The sequence below is a fragment of the Ambystoma mexicanum genome, chromosome 7q (genome assembly GCF_040938575.1).
Source record: "Ambystoma mexicanum isolate Mex_15411 chromosome 7q, UKY_AmexF1_1, whole genome shotgun sequence".
In the NCBI taxonomy this organism is placed as follows: domain Eukaryota; kingdom Metazoa; phylum Chordata; class Amphibia; order Caudata; family Ambystomatidae; genus Ambystoma; species Ambystoma mexicanum.
This window is the reverse complement of record NC_090941.1, coordinates 880,766,009-880,785,430: the sequence shown is the minus strand read 5'-3', so window position 1 is coordinate 880,785,430 and position 19,422 is coordinate 880,766,009. Positions and strand designations below refer to the sequence as shown.

The 19,422-nt window shown below is 47.5% G+C and overlaps 1 protein-coding gene across 1 annotated transcript in view; it reads left to right on the top strand.

Annotated features, from left to right (window-relative positions):
* The window catches only part of NAALAD2 (N-acetylated alpha-linked acidic dipeptidase 2), a 1,042,620-nt gene that overhangs the window by 924,472 nt on the left and 98,726 nt on the right, over positions 1-19,422 (top strand). The window contains exon 17 of the mRNA XM_069639397.1: positions 1,201-1,465. Coding sequence (XP_069495498.1) covers positions 1,201-1,465 — 265 coding nt within the window. The remainder of the gene's footprint in view (positions 1-1,200; positions 1,466-19,422) is intronic.

The window sequence follows — 19,422 nt, the reverse complement described above, 5'->3', positions numbered from 1 at the left end:
CTCCCAGCCTTCTCCCATTCATATCCACCCTCTCCAAACCTCCCCCAGCCTTCTCTCATATACATCCACCCTCTCCAAACCTCTGCCTTCTTCTCTCGTATACATCCACCCACACTAAACCATGGCACTTTGAAGCAATACATGGCACGGCATAAAACATTAGAATAAACAAACTGACTGTATCTTATATGATCGCATTGGGGCTCACATGTCTAATGCATATTTCTTTTGGCAAAACACCTTCCTTATTTGATTAAACTACTAGTCTGAAATAAGCCTAATACTTTTGCTAATCCATGCCAAATTTCTATTACAAAAGGAAATGTGCCTTTCTAAACGATTTGTCATGGAAATTACCTTTGAACATAGGTCAGTCCCTTTTTTTTATAGGCAGAAAGGGGGAACAGCCATGAGCATTAGCACCCAGCCTATGGGGAAGCTCGGAAGGCCACCTCTAAATCTTGGTATTACCTCGGTCAGAGTGTCATGAGAAGGAGGGGATGCCATTTTCCCGGAGGTAAGCCTTCACTCACCCCGCAATTCCCTCGCCCCTCACCACACAGACTGCCCCACCAATTCCCTGCACTACCCCGTCCCAGGCACCTTGCTGGTTTCAGTCACTCCCATTGTCCCACCCATTCCCCTCCAAGGCAATGACTCCCATGGCAAGTAAGAAGGGACTACATTTAGTAACCTCCTCACTACGTCCATAGCGTCCCTTTTTGTTTTGTAGTTTTTAAGTTAAGAAATGTCATCCATCCCGGGGTGTTAATAGCTATAAACCGCTTTTGTGGGTGGCCATTACTGGTCGGGTAATCACCCCAGGGCCCACATTCAGGTCCCCTTCACTAGGGTCTGTGTCGCTGGTCCTGGGCCTTTAACTGACCGATAATGCCCACCCACGTCTGAGTTTCTTGCTTAGGTAAGTAGACAGCCAACTCAAAGGATGTGAATTTTAAAATAAAAAAAATCCCTAGTTTTATTTGTGCCCCAATAGGTAGCATTTATAATAGATGAAAATGTGTTTATATGAATGCATATATTTTTATAAAATACTAGCATAGGTATATATTTTAAGGGTGTTAGTTTTAAAACTAACTGAACATCAATTCCTAGGGAGAGATCAATTTGAACTAACCAGTTACAAGTGAAACATGCAAAACTCGACTTTTTCTCACGTTTTCTTTTTTTTTTTTCTAGAAAACCCAGAAGTTCAGCAACTACCCAGTATATCACACTGTTTACGAGACTTTCGAGCTGGTTGAAAAGTTTTATGACCCAACCTTCAAAAAGCACTTGGCAGTCGCTCAGTTGCGGGGAGCACTTGTTTACCAACTTGCAAACTCCAGGGTAATCCCTTTCAATGCACAGGATTACGGAGAGGCTTTGAAAAGTTACGCAGACAGTATATTCAAGATTGCCAAGCAATATGAAGCACAGCTTGCAGAGTATGGTGTATCGTTTGGTAAGTCCAAAAGTGAACTAAGATTTGCATTTTAAGATGGTCCTGATGTTATAATGTAGAGTGTTGTGAGGATGCATTTTGAAGCGTTCTTCTGGTATGATTCTGGAATCTGCCAGCATCATATGAGAAGATGCTTGCCTGAAGGAGGTTGGTTAGAAGGGACCTCCTCTGAATAAACTACAATATAATACTACATATTGTTGTGCTTATTTACAACAAATGGCGACGAGGAGCTGTCCTTGAAGGAGGTCCCCAGACGCATATCAGTGCTGGCCCTGGTGCAGCTGGTCATTGAAAGGTGACCGGAGGACAGCTGGAACCTATAATCATCTGAGGAATGGTCAATAGTGTGAATAAGGCTACAATAACTTCACAATGAGACGAGGGGAATATAGCCTTGATTATAGACGCATATGACTTACGTTAAGGGTGGCGCGTGAGCTCGGAGGCCACTGTAAAGAACTTTTGCTTTCCGAAAGATTCACTGTGTACGTAAGCACGTCGGAGCTCAGTGCGTGAAAAGAGATGCTTGAATTTGTTTAGAGTAAAGTACCTGCGTACGTGCCCTGCGTGCCGCCATCTTTGAGTCAAGGTTGGCATAGCTACAGAGGTACAGCGTCAGTAGGATAAAGCGTATTTTGGAAAGTCAAACGAACATATGCGACCAGTGCAAAGCGTTATGGAAGTAATGCTGTACAATGGTAATTGAACGGTGAAACGCTGCCATTTCAGATACATAATTACAAACATTGAGCCACATTATACGAAAGAAAGGGTTGAATACTGTTGGATTCAAAGTGAACTGTGCCAATACATGAACAAAATCACAAAGCAGTCAACCAATGTTTTCAAGACAATGACGACATGATGTGCCATTATTATAATATCCTTAAAGAGGAAATAAAAGGAAGCAACTGAAAAGGATTTCGTTTATAAAAAAAAAAATAATAATAATAATACCACAAGCCATTACAGTATTTTTGTGCTGAATTACTGACAACTACTTTCAAAATGCAGAACATTGCAGCACCAGTGAAGTTCTTGGCTCAGCCTGATAATCCAGTGTGTTCATGGGAACAATGGTTAGATAATGTTCAAGTATATTTAAGGGCTATAGGAGGTGCCAAATACAATGATGATTTAAAAGAGGCCACCCTCCTGAATTGTGTTGGTGCTGAAGCATTAAGAATATTTAGGACTTTGCCTGATGTGAATGACACAGAGGAAGGATCTGGAGATTCTTCTGCTAGTACCAGGAAATATGAGACTGCACTGTCAAAGTTGAATAAACATTTTGGTAATAAAACGAATATTGTTTTAGAACGGTATAGATTCTTTTCAGGGAAACAAAACAAGAATGAGTCTGTTGATACCTATGTTGCTGCTTTAAGAGGGCTTATATCGACATGCGAATTCACACGATTGGCAGACGAATATCTAAGAGTTCAATTGGTGCTGCATGTGGCCGACACTTGAATTCAACAACGGCTATGGCAAGCGAAAAATCCCACATTAGAGCAAGCAATTGAAATAGCTAGATCGTTTGAACTGGGTGAGAAATGTATGAAGGATGTCCAAAGCAAGACAGAATGTGTTGACATGGGGATGCTGTTGAGCGCCGAACAAGATGGCCGCCTGAGCGTAGCTCTCCGTGGTCTGCAGATCCCACGATCCTTTTTTGGGCACCTTCCTGATCCGGCACCCTGCCCTGGAGGGCACGACTGATCCTCTGAGGGGACCTGGCACCACTTGGCCTTGCTCCTGTTCGAATCGGAGCTGGGGATCCTGAGATCCGGGCGCCCCTTCGCCCTTCCCCATCCGTCGGCGCGGCTTCGCGCCAAATCTCAGGCTGAGGGAGACTCACCTGCCTTCCTGCGCTCCAGGGACTTCTGGCTGCTCTGGAGTGGGGCCGCGGTGCGCCCCGGGGCCCTGTCACTCATCGCCTGCTCCTGCTTGGTCCCACCGTGTGTGATTGTGACTCCCGGGGCCGCGGACCCCTCGTTGCCCCGGGGGCCGCCTCCTACCACTGCGGAGGCCCCGCGGCTGTGGCTGCTGCTGGGCAGCTCCTCGCCTCCCCTGGACTGGAGATCCTCCCCACATCGGGGACTGCCAACCGCTCCGGGGGGGACCTGTGTTGTGCCCGTGGGCCCGTCCCCCGCCGCCCGCTTCCACCTGGGCCCGTCTTGCGCGGGAGGTCCCCCTGGAGTCGCGGCCCCGCGCTGGCCCCTGGACTGCCTGCGGCTGCGCGGGGACCCCGGGCATCCTCTGCTCTTGGCCCGCAACCTGCTGGTGCTCTCCCCCCCCGTGGCGGACCCCGGCGCCCTTGGACGCGGAGCCGGGAGTGATAGAGGTACGTTGGGGGGGTGCTGCTGCGCGCCCCCCCTGCTTGATTCTATGACTCTGGGGCAACCACGGACACTGATCCCTTCCTGTGCTGGCTGTGCTCGGGCTGCGGGCCCTCCTGCTTTGTGGTTCCATCTTCACCTGTCCGCCCTACTGGGGGAGCCCTAATCTTCGCTGGCCGCCCGCATTCCGGCACTGGGGGGCCCTCTATCTCCTGAGTGGGCGGCGGCGCTCCTGGTGCCACTACTTGCTGGATCTGTTGTTTACCTGGGGCCCGCCTTACCCCACATTGCTGACTTCGAGCCCGAGATCGGCCCGCCCTACTGCCAGGGCATTGAGCCAGGGTGCGCTCCTCCCTACTCACCGAACTCAGTCATCTACGCCTGGGCCCCTGCTTTTACAGTGACCACTGGACATCGCCACCTCCCGCCCCTGTGGTCCCCTGCATCTGTGCTCCCCTGGCGTTGTCCCCCAGGTCTCCCTGGGCTAGCTAAGCTTCCACATTTTGCCCTGGCAATCGCAATATCTTATACTCATTGATCCACGGCCTCTGGTTTCTTCGTGCTGCTCCCTGTTCCTAACCATACCTTGCACACTGTGTTACGGGGTGCGGGGTCCGCGCCCCCCCTGCCTTCTCCTCAACCTCCGATATCGCCAGGATGACCAAGGGGGGCACGAGGAAACAGAGCTCCATCAACATGTTTGCGAAGGCGGCGGTGAGATCGTCGGAGGAGGCTGCCGAGCAGGCCCCTGCTGCCTCATCTGACGCAGCTCCGGAATCCCAAAATATGTTGGACTTTATTCGGGAGGGCTTCACCGCACTACACTCCAAACTGGACGACATGAACAGCACTATATCCTCTATTAAGGCCCACATTGAGAGGACTGATAGCCGGGTGTGGGAGGTCGAGACGCCGATCGGCTCCGCTGAGGATGCGCTGGGTGCCCTGCGCTCTGAGGTTATCGCCCTCTCCGAGTCCTTGAGGTGGAAAAGAAAAATGAGGACTTGGAATCCCGCTCAAGGCGCAACAACCTCCGCATCATCGGGGTTCCCGAGTATGAAGTCCACGAGCCAATGGAAGATTTCGTTCAGCGCACACTGCTGTCGCTCCTCGACGAGCCCAAGCTTTCTCCACCCTTCGCTATTGAGCGGGCACACCACGCTCTGACGGCTAAACCTAGGCCCAGTGCTCCGCCTCGGCCCATCATAGCTCGTGTGCTGAACTATCGGGACCGTGACGCCCTCCTCAGGGTCGCAAGGCTCAAAGGTGAGCTACTACTGGGCGGCGCAAGGATTCACCTTTACCCGGACTTTTCAACAGCCGTCCAACGGGAACGCAAGACTTTCCAAACGGTGAAACGAAGGCTGCGAGACCACTCAATCAAATACGCTATGCTCTATCCCGCCAAACTTCGCATAGAACACGCTAACCAGGTGTTCTTCTTTACGATCCCAGAGGAGGCCTCCAAGTTCATTGACGAAGATTTCCCTGGCTGATCCCCCTCCTCTGACCACGGTTCTGCAGTTACCCTAGGTTCCCGACGGGGAGTGGCCAGGCCCAGCCGCCTTCCCGCATCGGGGCCACGCTGATCCTCTATCCCGTAATCTGCTTGTTCTGCTCAACTTACAAAGATGTGCCATATCACCATGTACAAGTACTTTGCCCAAGTTACATGCGACTCCTATTGTGGGCCCCTTTTGTTCTACTGGATCTGCAGCAGCCTGGAGCGACGCGGCCAGTCCGGCCTACAGGCCCCCAGGCGCTGATGCCTCTGGTTTGGTTTTGGTTGAGGGGAGTTGGGATTGTCATCCCTCTGTTTGGGGGGGGATGTGGGTGCGGGTGGGACATGTTTGGGGTTATTTTATTAAAAAGTTGGCACTGGCATCGAAGGGGGACTGTGGTGTGGCACTCAGGAACTGTTGCCACAGGGCTGCGAATCTGGCCCATTGGTTATTGACATTTTGTCTGTTTCAAACGCCACCGCATCTGTGATCGAAAATGACTTGACCTTTATGAGCTGGAACGTACGGGGGCTAGGTAATTATAAAAAGATGAGGCAGCTCCAGTTGCAGGCCGAGCGCCACGGGTCCAAGATTCTTTTTCTACAAGAGACACATGCCCGCTCGGAACAGTGCATGCGCTTCGCCAAAACCTGGGGCCCCCATAGATTTTTCACTGACTTCTCCACTCAAAGCTGTGGGGTCATGACCCTCATTCATAAGAGTCTCAAGTTCACCCTCATTTCCTCGTTAATTGACCCCCAAGGCAGATATGTACTGCTCCATGCCATGCTCCATCACAACAAAGTGGTTCTGCTGAACATCTATGGCCCTAATCTAGATGAGCCGGATTTTTATGTGCAGGTCACCTCCCTCCTTGATGGCTTCCCCCTTGTTCCTATCCTCTGGGGGGGTGACTTCAACACAATCTTTGATGTAGCTCTTGATAGATCTGGCTCCAAGCCCCGTCACCTCTCCAGGGCAGCTTACGCTGCACTATCATCCCTACCCCGTCTAGCCATGGTAGATGCATGGAGGTTCTTCTACCCGGATTCCCGCATCTACTCTTTCTACTCCTCAGTCCACGATTCCTATTCCCGCATTGACAGATGGGTGATCTCCAACAAATTGGTTAAGAACGTTATACAGCTAATGATCCTTCCCAGAACCCTGTCTGACCATTCTCCAGTCACTGTTACCATCGGTTGGGGTCCTGATCCCTGTCGGACTCGCAACTGGAGCTGTCGATTGAAGAGTTCTTCGAGACTAATACGGGCTCGGTAACGTCTCAGGCCACTTTATGGGAGTCCTTTAAAGTTTATATTAGAGGGATTGCGTTGTCCAAGGAGAATGGGGTCCTTAAGTCGATCCGGAGAGATCTTGCCGCTAGTGAATCCAGACTCTTGACCCTGGAAGCTACATGCTCACTTCACTCTACCCCGGGCAACCTGGCGGACATCGGGACGGAGTTGGACACGTTCCGATCCCTCGTGGATCGTGAACAAAGGTTTTTGGATAGTCCTGGCATGGCAAGGAGATACGGGGAGGGTGAACGCCCCGGTCAATTTCTGGTGCGACTGATCCGTCACAAGACGGGGTCCCCACACATACTTGGAGTTGAGAGGCCTGACGGCTCCATGGCTGTCTCTTCGCAAGACATCAACAGGGAATTTTTTACATTCTACGAAACCCTATATTCTAACTCCGATGAGGTGTCAGTGGCGGAGATCGACTCCTTTCTCGATGCCCTTCCTCTGTCAAACCTGTCTCTGGAGACCGCGGGTTCCCTTGACTCCCCACTCACACTGGAGGAGCTGTCAGACGCTATTGACTCCTTATCCTCGGGCGAGCCCCTGGCTCGGGACGGTATCCCAGTCGAATTTTACAAGCATTTTAAGTCACAGCTGCTTCCTCACTTGCTGGCTCGCTGGGAGGAGTCTGTGGAGGCCGGTGTATTCCCCCCCCTTCACTCCATGAGGCCACAATCACAGTACTACTTAAATCTGGTAAATCCCCTTCGCAATGTGGTTCATATCGCCCGCTCTCACTTATAAATTGTGATGTCAAAATATACGCCAAGGCTCTGGCGCTCCGGTTGGCTCCCTTCCTGTCATCTATCATCCATCCAGATCAGGCGGGTTTCATCCCAGGTCGCTCTACCTCCCTGAACCTGAGGCGTCTATTTAACATAATTAACAGAATCAGCCCCAAGACGCACGCAGTGGCTGTCACTCTTGACATGCAAAAAGCGTTTGACTCAGTTTCATGGAGGTATCTATGGCGGGTTCTCGAGAGTTGCAAATTCGGCCCCTCCTCTCTCTCCTGGGTCAGATTGCTTTATTCTACTCCTGTGGCTAGGGTCCACACCGACAACTGTTGCTCCCCCCTCTTTGAGATCGCCAGGGGGACGAGACAGGGGTGCCCCTTCTCTCCCTTGATCTTCGCTATAGCAATAGAGCCCTTCGCTGATATGCTCCGCCAATTCCACGCTCATAGAGGCCTCCGCACCGCGGGCCAGACGGACATAGTGTCCCTATATGCGGATGACGCATTGTTGTTTGTGCGTTCTCCCTCCATCAACTTACCCCCAATACTGGAGGACATCATTCAGTTTGGTCGGATCTCGGGCCTTAAAGTGAATTGCTCAAAATCCACCCTCTTCCCACTCACAGAATGCACTCTCCCTCCTCCTGACACCCTTGGTTTCACATGGGCTCAATCCACATTTACCTACTTGGGGATAGTGGTAACGCGCCAGCAGGCGCTGACCTTCCAGGAAAACTATCAGAAGTACCTCACACACCTGACGGCTAAGGTCCGGGACAAATTCCCGATTTCCCTGGCAGGCAGGATAGGGCTGTTGAAGATGGTGGTGTTGCCCCAGTTGCTTTACAGGTTCACTAACGTACCCCTGTGGCCAGGGGGGGCTTTTTCCGTGATTTGACCCGGACTGTGAATTCCTTTCTTTGGCACTCGGGTGCGGTCTGCCTAAAAATTGATACCCTGTCTACCCCCATGACTAACGGGGGGCTTTGGTGCCCCTGACTTTCTTAAATACTGGCTGGTATCCCAAATCAAATATACTACTTACTGGTTTAATACAACGGACCCTCCCCCGCATGTCCGACTTGAGAAACTTGCGGTCTGTGACCGTGACATCCGCTCCTTGGTGACACAACCCGCTCCCTTGGCACTGGACTCAGAGCCCGGTTGCCTGCACGTCCATCGCATTGGTGAAAATGTGGAGGCTGGCCGGAACTGCTTACGCCTTCCACGGCAACCTCCCTCTTTGGAATTTCCTCCCGGGGGTCCTGCGGGTTCCACCAGGCACGGTTCGTCGCTGGGCGGACGCAGGCTACGAGTTGCTACATGATGTGTTTGAACAGGGTATATTTGTTGAATGGCCTGATCTCCCATTGCCCTTGAGGAGCGGCCAGAGTGTATGGCTCCAATATACATCCCTCCGCAGGTCCCTCAAGCGTAATTATCTAACGTTCCCCATGTTGCCACCGGACGACCCTGCCATTGAGGAGCTCACCTCCCCGGGCCCACAAGGGGTAAAATTTCCAGGTTATATACTATGTTACAACCCAGATCTGTCCCGGACTTTGCCAAACTGAAGCGTGCGTGGGAGGTAGACCTTGGTGTTGAAATGTCGGATGAGCGCTGGGCACACCTATGCGAGCGCACACATCGAGTGTCCTTCAACTCCCAGTTTAAACTCATTCAGTTCAAAGTACTACATAGGTTTCAATACACCCCGATCAGACTACACCGCATGTCCAGTGATCACCCTTCCAGCTGCCCCAGATGCGGCCAGGACAATGCCGACTACATTCACATGATTTGGTCCTGCCCCTGCCTCTCTCAGTTTTGGGAGGCAGTTTGCTCGACAGTGTCTGCTGTGCTCGACCATCCCATTGTTCCTTCCCCGGTGCTATGCCTCTTTCATGACCTCCCAGGCCTCTCCCGGGATTCCAAAAAACTAGCTGGCCTCTGCCTGCTTCTTGCGGTGCGCTCCATCCTGCTCTGCTGGCTTCGCCCCTTACCTCCCACGGACGCCCAATGGCTGAGAGCGGTCACGTGGGCCTCGGACTCTGAGGAAGCCTGGTCTCATATGCAACCCACCCACTTCAGGCCTAGGAATATCTGGCTCAGGTTCCGCTCTTATATGTCCAATCTTATTGCGACACCGGATGCCTCCCCCCCACCCACTTCCCCCCACCGACTCGGGTCCTCACCCCTATCATAGCCTTCTGTTACCCTCTCCATGCTGTGATTGTGCCCATTGATTGTGTTATTATGTGTAGTAATCTATGCGCCCCTACATTATGTACACTGTATTCATATTGTAATTGCCTGATGCTGTTCGCCTGTGTTTTGCTGCCACGCTGAATAATAAAAAGAAGTTTAAAAAAAAAAAAGAATGTGTTGTCATAAAAGCAGTACAAGACATGAGCAATGGAGGATTCGATAAAGGTGAAGAAGCTTTGGTTGCCATTGTGAAGAGAATTGTGAAATCTGACTTTGGAATAAACCCTAGACCTGGTAGGGAGGTGGTTCAAAGGCCACAAAGTAGATGTTTTAAATGTGGATGGTATAGACATGCTAACATAGAAAAAGACTGTCCAGCTCAATCAGCTGAATGTTATAGATGTGGGAAAGTCGGCCATTTTGGTAAGGTATGTCGCAACATTAGAGGAAGGGGCAGATCTAATTCACAATATAACGCAACAAGGTACAATGGACAAGTTGGGAGAGGTGCCATGACAAGTGTGAGAGCGATGGAGGAAGTTGGTGGATCAAGTGATTTAGTAGCAATCACAAGTAACTTTGAAGAAGAAATACAAATATTGGCTTTTATACAGTCTGGAAGCACGCTCGGCCCATGGGTGCCCATGGCTATTAATGGTGTCACACTACAAGTTATGGTGGATACTGGGTCTCCATATACAATGGTAGACATGGAAACGTACCTGGGTGTTTTGGGAAAGAAAATTGAAGAGTTGCATATTACTAAAGTTAGGGCAACTGGATATGATAAAATACCAATCAACATTGTAGGCTATACCTGGGTACATTTAGAGTTTGAAGGAAGGAAGACATATTGTAAGTTGTATGTAGCTGAAGGTTTTTCAATAGTTGGTTGGTGGGAACAAGCATCACTGAAGATCAGAATACATCCTGTAGAAAATGTTCCTATTCTGAGTATAATGAGTGATAGTTGTGATTCAGCCGAAAATCTAGCAAAATGCTTTCCAAAAGTCTTTAATAATGACATTGGTTGTTCTTAAAGGATTCAAACATCGTATAATATTAAAGAGAGGTGCTAAACCTGTAGTGCATAAAGTAAGGAACATTCCGATTGGCACTCGGGAGGCTTTGTAGAGAGAACTGGAAAATGATGTTCACAAGACATCATTGAACCAATAGAGAGTTCTGAATGGTTATCTCCCATTGTTATAGTGAGGAAACCAGAGGGTTCAATTAGAATGTGTGTTGATCTGCGTGATCTCAACAACATTGGAGAAATGCTCACTACCATGGAACCAGCAAGGTATTTCACCACGTTAGATTTATCCTCAGCATATCACCAAGTTAACTTAGAAGAAGAGTGCAGACACCTCACATCGTTTATAACACCTTTAGGAGCTTTTCGTTACAAAAGGATGCCATTTGGGTTGGCATCAGCAGCTGCTGTTTTCTGAGACTGATGCAACATCTTTTTAGTGGTTTAAAAGGCGTATATTATTTTCAAGATGATATATTGGTGTCTGCCATGTCGGAAGAAGATCATGACGCCAAACTTTTGGGTGTGTTGCAATTTATACAGCAGAAAGGTCTCTCTCAAAATTGAAAAGTGTAAGATAAAGAGAAATGAAGTGACATATCTGGGTCATCACATCAATGCGGATGGAATAAGACCCAAAGAAGCTCTTGTGAACACCATCCTTAAGCTTCCTGATCCAGCCAATAAAGATCAACTTTGGAGTCTACTGGGACTCAGTGAATATTATTCCAAATTTGTGGATCATTATGCAGATAGGACAAGTGAGATGAGGAGATTGATGACTAAAGGCACAACATGTGAATGGTCTGAAAAGTGCAAGAAGGAGTTAGATACAATCAAGTGTTACGCTCACCTGGCTCCCACAGGGGCGTCGGCCGGACCCGGACAGCTGCGGTCTCCACCCACGTGATGCGTAGTGCAGCGATGACTGACTGGATCTGCCCTCCTAATCTTGTCTGCTTAACCCGTAGAAATATTCTCCTGCAAGTGGAGGGATGGATTTAGCCACTTGTGGATTCAAGTGATGGCACCCCCACAGTCCTCCCCAACTAATCACCTCCGAAATGCCCTCACAGCAATCTCACCTTATATTCTTGAAAGATGAGCTCTCCATCCTGCGTGGATTTGCAGGGGCGCGTCGATTCCAGTTACTTCACTGGTTTGAAGGCTCGGGAGAGTTCCAGAGAGTATGGACTCTGAGGTTCCTGGTGAGGACCAGTAAGTATTAAGTTCATAGAGTTCAATATGTCCGATGTTCACTCTTGTTCCCCCCTTCCTTACTTGTCTTGCAACTGGCTCGTGAAAAGATGCTATTGTGGCAGCTGGTGGCGCTCAGGTAAGAGTCTGTATTACCCGGCGCTGTCAAACGTGTTGTTTTGTCTCTCTTTACAGATGCGGCACGTGAAAATATGGAGAGTCACAAAAGGATGCCTCCGGTGGTAAATCAGGTAAGTCTATGGTGGTAAGAATTATATTTGTTGGTTCCCTCGGTTCACCTTGTGGTTTTCTTTTGTCTCCTAGGTGCCGAAGTTCGGCGAAGAAATGATGGAGGCAGCGCCGACCCGAAGGATGCTGTGAAGACTGGTGAGTATGGCGTGGCGCTGCAGCTGGAGGCACGGCGCGTGCAGAAATGATGTTCTTTACAGGTCCGGAGACAAGATGGATCCAGAATCAGGTGTGGAATAGAAATAAGTTAGTTTTCTAACCTTGTCCCTTTCTTTCCTCTTTGTTTTAGGAGCTGTGGATTTGAGGCGGGCGTGGCAGAAGACTGGATGCAGGCTGCAGGCACGGTGAGTGTTACGCTGCTGGATGCAGAATGACGCGAAGCGTGTGTTGCTGGTCTGGTGTGGTTTAAATAGCCTCAAAAGTAGTCCCAGGTAAGAAGTCCCTAGAACCGTACCCGAGTAAAAAATAGTCCCTGTAGAAAAATAGTCCCTTTCAGGCTTCATGTTGGATTGGAGTCATTTGCAGCATGGTCTGCCTGAGGTAAGTAATGACTATGAGCCTGGCGCCTTAGGCGCCAGGAATGATTCCTACTATGAGCCTGGCGCCTAAGGTGCCAGGACTGAACCCAGATAGCCCCTAGCCAGGGCTGCTGAGGTTTTACTAAATGTCTAGATGCCTGCTCCCGGGGCTGATGGGCTTGGTCCAGAAGTTCGGCAAAGAAATGATGGAGGCAGCGCCGACCCGAAGGATGCTGTGAAGACTGGTGAGTATGGCGCGGCGCTGCAGCTGGAGGTGCGGCACGTGCAGAAATGATGTTCTTTACAGGTCCGGAGATGAGATGGATCCAGAATCAGGTGTGGAATAGAAATAAGTTTGTTTTCTAACCTTGTCCCTTTCTTTCCTCTTTGTTTTAGGAGCTCTGGATTCGAGGCAGGCGTGGCAGAAGACTGGATGCAGGATGCAGGCACAGTGAGTGTTATGCTGCTGGATGCAGAATAACGCGAAGCGTGTGTTGCTGGTCTGGTGTGGTTTAAATAGCCTCAAAAGTAGTCCCAGGTAAGAAGTCCCTAGAACCACAGCCGAGTAAAAAAATAGTCCCTGTAGAAAAATAGTCCCTTTCAGGCTTCATGTTGGATTGGAGTCATTTGCAGCATGGTCTGCCTGAGATAAGTAATGACTATAAGCCTGGCGCCTTAGGCGCCAGTACTGATTCCTTCTATGAGCCTGGCGCCTGAGGTGCCAGGACTGAACCCAGATAGCCCCTAGCCGGGGCTGCTGAGGTTTTACTAAATGTCTAGATGCCTGCTCCCGGGGCTGATGGGCCTGGTCCGGATGCCTGGGGGTAGGCATCATGACAGCAAGTTATTGATCAACAAAGCGCCTGCTCTGAGGATGTTTGATTGCAGTCCCAGGACCGTAATATCAGTGGATGCTAGCAACACGGGGTTGGGAGGTGTTTTGGAACAAGTCAAAGATGGATCTGTGGTCCCAATTGCTTTTGCTTCCAGGACTTTAAGAGGAGCGGAAAATAATTATTTGATGATTGAAAAGGAAGCCTTAGCAGTTATGTGGATTTTAGAACATTTCAAAGGACTGATATGGGGTCTTCCAATTTAACTCAAGACAGACCACAAACCACTGATCCATGTGTTAAATCCAAAGAATCCTCACTTGACCTCCCCGCGTATTAGAAGATGGACTTTGATTATAATGCAGTACAATGTAGTTATAAAGTACACTCCTGGCAAAACTAATATTGTGGCCGACTGTTTTTCTTGCTTACCATGTAATGATGAGAGAAAAGAACTTGTTGATGGTGATGAAAGTGTAGAAGAGAGAGACATGGATTGCATCGTTGCACAGGAACATCCCAGTTTTGGGAAAGAAGAATGGATTGAGGCCATGAAACTGGATTTAAAACAAGGGAATTTAAGAAGAGCAGTGGAAAGTGGCTGGAAAGATGTTAATGTGGACATTGAATGTTGGGAGAAGATAAAGGATGAAATTTCATGTGATGAGGCATGTGTATACAGAGGAGATCGAATTGTTCCTCCTGCATCTCTGATAGGAGTCTGACAAAGAGAAGAGTCCGAGAAAATTATTGGTGACCAAACATGTGGAGTGAATTAGAAACACTGGTGAAGGAATGCTCTGCATGTGCGGTAAGTGATAAAGGAAAGATAACCAGGACCACACCGTTACAACCGATAACTATACCAGACTCGGTGTGGACAAAACTGGCCATTGATATTGCAGGCCTTTATGAGATACATTAACCATCAAAGATATATCTTATTGTGTTGGCTGATTACACTTCCAAATGGGTCGAGTGTGGAGTAATGGAAGAATCTGTCTCTGCCATTAAAGTTTTAAAGTTTTTGGAACAAATTTTTAGTAGAGAGGGATGAATCATGTGAGTTAATATCCGACAATGGAGCACAATTTATGTCACAAGAGGTTCAGTGTTTCTTGAAAGAACGGGCTATCAAACATAGCACCACAGCACTATATCATCCTATGAGTAATGGACTAGTGGAAAGGGTGAATCGCTTTATAAAAGGTGTGATTCAGCTAGCTGTTGCTAATAACTTGCCATGGAAGGAAACACTAAAAGAAGCGCTGAATGCATACAAGGTGACTCCACACTCAACGACAGAAGTGGACCATTCACCCTGATGAGGGGAAGGATTGCTACCAATAAGCTTAGACCTGCATGGAGGCCCGTAAAGAAAAACAAAAATGTTGACATGGATGGAATATTAAGGAAAGTGAAGATGAAGCAAGATCAATACAAAGAATACTATGATAGGCAGAATCATGTGAAAGAAAGTAAAATCAAAAGTGGGGATTGGATTAGGATAAAGGAACCCAGGAGAGTTATGAAAGGAGAATCTAAATTCTGATCTCCCCCAAGAGTGGTTGAATGCTCCAAGAAGTCTGTAATTCTCGATGGTAACAAGTGGTCATGCAATGATATCATATTGCCAAGGAAAGAAGATAAGCGGAAGGATGCTTCTGATCAGTTTTTCACACAGAGACTACGGAAGGACATACCTGGACAGGTGAAGGATACAAATGAAAATGTTACACTGCCAAATGATGGGTGCATGATGAAGTGTGTCAATAAGGACATTTCAAGAGATTCAGGAGGAGATAAGAATGCATCTCAGAGAGCTAGAAGAGTTGTGCATAATTTTAAAAAAGATTGTTACTACTGAAACAGCAGCATCTTCTTACTTTTATTACAAACTTTATCTACAATATTTTGGAAAGTTGTATATAATACCAACATGTATCCTTTATTGAGAAATTACTTACAATAGGATATTCACCATAGGACATAGAGTATGTGTTGATCACTAGAATATTGCAATCTTTGTTTTTTCCGTTGAATACTGTACATAGTTTCTCCAATAGCCACATTACATGTTGACAGTTTTTTTGTATATAGTTATGTATAATTACACTCTTCATAAATTATGTGGTGGCGGAGATGTTATAATGTAGAGTGTTGTGAGGTTCCATTTTGAAGCGTTCTTCTGGTATGATTCTGGCATCTGCCAGCATTATATGAGAAGATGCTTCCCTGAAGGAGGTTGGTTAGAGGGGACCACCTCTGAATAAACTACAATATAATACTACATTGTGTTGTGCTTATTTGCAACACCTGACTGCCTAAACTACAAAGAGATACTGCGAGGCCACTGGGAACTGCAGCTTTCATACGGCGGGGCGGACATGGGATTTAACGGCAGTCCAACCAGAGCTTTGTACGCCCGAGCAAAGCGAGAGCCTCGGCTCAGGCTGCAGGATGTTAAATACCATGTCTGCCCCGTCACCAGGGGCATGGGGGGAGGGGATGAAAGCATATCTCCCCTCAGAATGAAAAAAATGGCCACTGCCATAAACGTAGACAAGGTACTAGGTCCCTATTCGGATGATGCTGGCCATGTTAAAGCATGTTAAAAAATGACTGCTGTCATCCGAAAAGGGATCTAGTCCCTTTTTTATTGTAATGGCGGTGGGCATTTTAGTTCGCATTTTTTTTTCTCAACCGCAGCGGGCAATTAAGGCAAAATCCTCCTTTCCCGTGTGTGATTGCATCCACCTTTCACGGGTGTGAATTCTGTATCATGGGTAGAGCATACAATAGCATGTAACATTTACAAATAATTTTTGATCGAATTTAAAACTTTGAGGGGCATGTACCATGTGGCTCAATAGATGTTTGTGCATACTACTCATATCAGCCCTAGTCAGTATTTAATGGCGAGGGATCATGGAAGTTGGAGAACAAAAGATCTGGCGAGCCACAAGTTACCTTGCATAACAAAAAAGACGTGCGTAAATTGACTTTTTTGTGTGATTCGTTCATCATGTCAATATTCTTCCTTTGTACTTTTTTGTTTCAATGGGCCTCATTACGAGTTTGGAGGTAGTCATGCCGTTTTTGCCAGCATGGCTACCCCCAAACTCTGGTCCGGGTTCCGAAAAATGGGAATTACCGGGCCACTCCGACCTTTGCGGGCCCAGTAATTCCCATTCGCGGGACCCAGACCCGGTACGTCCCCATTCCCATTGAGCCCCTATTGGGCTCAATGGGAATGGGAAGGATGGTAACAACGGTCCCATTAATAACGGGACCATTGCTACCATCCTGTTCTGCTAGCGGGTGCTGCTCTGCACGTCTGGTCTGACCAGGTGTACAGAGCAGCCCCGTGAGCAGAACACGTAATGTGGTGGTAGAGTGATAACGACGCCAGCAGCACTACCGGCGCCGTTATCACTCTACCGCCAGGGTCGTAATGAGGCCCAATGTCAATGCTATTCTAACATCCCATTGCAATTCAGTATGAATGCAGCTTAATATTTTAGCATGGACTAGTCTATTATTTTAATGCAAATATTTGTTGAGTATATTTAAGTTGCTTTTTGTTGTGTACAGCTCACTTTGGAGTGCATTGCAAAACATTTTAAAAGCAAACGTATTAAAAACCACCTGGTTGGAAGAAATGCATGCTGGTTAGTCTTACATTTAAACTCTGATTTTAGTGATCCCCTGGAGAAATTTTAGATTGCAAGTACTGTCCGGTCCTCCCTCTCTCCACTCAAGCTTTCCCCTAATCTGGTCGCCTTATACATTTTTTATGCTTGAATTTGAGCAGAAATGGCTTTATAAATGATTGTGTTTATTTTCAGTGCTCCGTCCACAGGAGCAGTTAGTAGCACAATGTTCTCTCTAAATTGACAGATTTCGTTTAATCCCCTAGTTAGTAATAATTGGTACTGTAAAGTCGGAGGGGTGTTTTTTGTTTGTAATGGAATGGTTGAAACAAGAGTCCCTTGTTTATTATGTTGTGTTCAGACAAGCTATGTTATTTTAGTATTATCCGAAGATTGGATGTGAGATATCCTGAATATAACAACGTACATAACCAAGGATCAGAGCGGCTCCAAGAGCAGAACTGCTAACTCCCAGCAGAGCAATGAAAGTAAACCTGCAGTTTGTGAAACATAAGGACGGAGTTCCCCAATGTTACCAGTGCTAGAAGAAACATCAGAATGGTACGAGAGCTTGTACGCATGGTGCATATGCTACATAGCAGAGAAGAGAACTTGCAGAACTGCTTACTGCAAAAGAAGTGAATCCAAGCTGGCACAGCTGGCACAGGAAGCTGCAGACTTTTAGCCTCACAGTACTGCATCAATTAGGCCTTCGAGTAATTAACTAGTGCTTGGCTTGTATTATTAACTTAATAAGCGTAGTTAAAAGTCCCAAAGGGCATATCAAATCTCTCGAGAGAATTCAAAAGGGCATGGGGAAGATCCAGTCAGAGGCTTAGGAAACCATGCCCACCCCTTGGTGTACAAAATGACTGGGGGAAGAACAGTCTGTGAGGATCACAGTGCAAGCAGACGTGTCGAACACTGTGGTTAGGTAAGAAGTAGTTCAGACCAACTGGTGTGGCACTACACAAGACTTATCTCTTGTTATTAGGTAACCCACCTTTTAATATAAGCCTGTACTACACAAGTTGGCAGTGTAACTGCGCAGCCAGGCCTATCTTAAGAGGGGTAATGGGAGCTGTAGAGCTGTGCAATGAAACCAGTAAATACAAGTATCCAATTAAACACTTACACACTTAGTTATATAATTCATATTTATTTATACACAAAGATATTTAAAGCATTCTTTAAAAAGCAGTAATTAGCTGTAACATTAATCCCAAGTTCGGATTCGATTCAATAAGTGAACAACAAAGCAGGTGAGTAATTCATTTATATGTTACACATGTTCCAGCACCCAGAGGGGGCGTCATTTGAGGTTAGTATAACATTTATATACTATCACCTTTGCAATATTGAGTTTCTCAGGGAAGGAAAGGTTAGGGTTGGATCAGAACAGACTGATGGGTTATAAGAACAGTTAGATTCTCTCAAAGGGTTGCAGGCAGTCTATTATCCCAGCATTAAAGTGTTCAACTTTTAGAACCGGTGAGGGAACAAGCACTACCAAAGCCAATATGTTCAGAAGGAAGCCTTTAGGGAGCCAGGACAGCCAAAGTCAATGAACAAAGTCAAAGTTCTGATGCTCTTCTTCTTAGAAACATTTTCTTAAATCATCACTGTTCAAATGAGAAATTACAGCAACTCAAGAGGAGTCATCTTTAGGAAGCACCAGCTGTAAGGCCAATGCAGGTAAGTTGAAGTCAACTTAGTGTGTGGTTAAATTGCACTCCCAAAGATAGAAAGCACCCCACATGGCAAAAGGATAAAAGACCCCAATTCCCACACTACCTTGAAAATGAAGATAGTCTTCCAGCTGGTGCTGTCACGATGCAAAGCAGTAGACTCTTGTTCCTGGTCCTTGGTGGTGGTGACGAAAGAGAGGATGGCTGGCGGGCTCCTGCGGGAGCACTAGAGAGAGAGGAACTCGGCAGCAATGGATTTCCGTCGATTCAGCGGCTTTGTGGTTTTGGCACATTTTTCTTAGTGCTAATGAAGAACGAAAAGCTCTGGTTAGGGTTTCCTTGATCCCTCGGTCCTGGACTCTGGTGATGGGATGCTGGACGTGGATTATTTGCTTCTGTAGGGTCCTCTGGATGCCCACGAAGATCTGGCCAGATTCGGACTTTAGAAGACAATGCACTCACAAGTGGTCGAGTTACCCCAGGTATTGAGCTTCTGCAGCCTTGGAAAGTTGCAGCAAGTCTGGGGTTGCACTAAAATAGTTGGTCTCGAGGCTAGTTGGTTCCACCAACCCAAGGGCTTCACTGGGCACTTTGTGGTCCAAGAGGGTGCTGCTGGTGTCTTCTCTCATTTTCTGCTTCATAAATTGTCCTCCTGTGGTCAACTCTGCCCTTAGTCCCACAAACC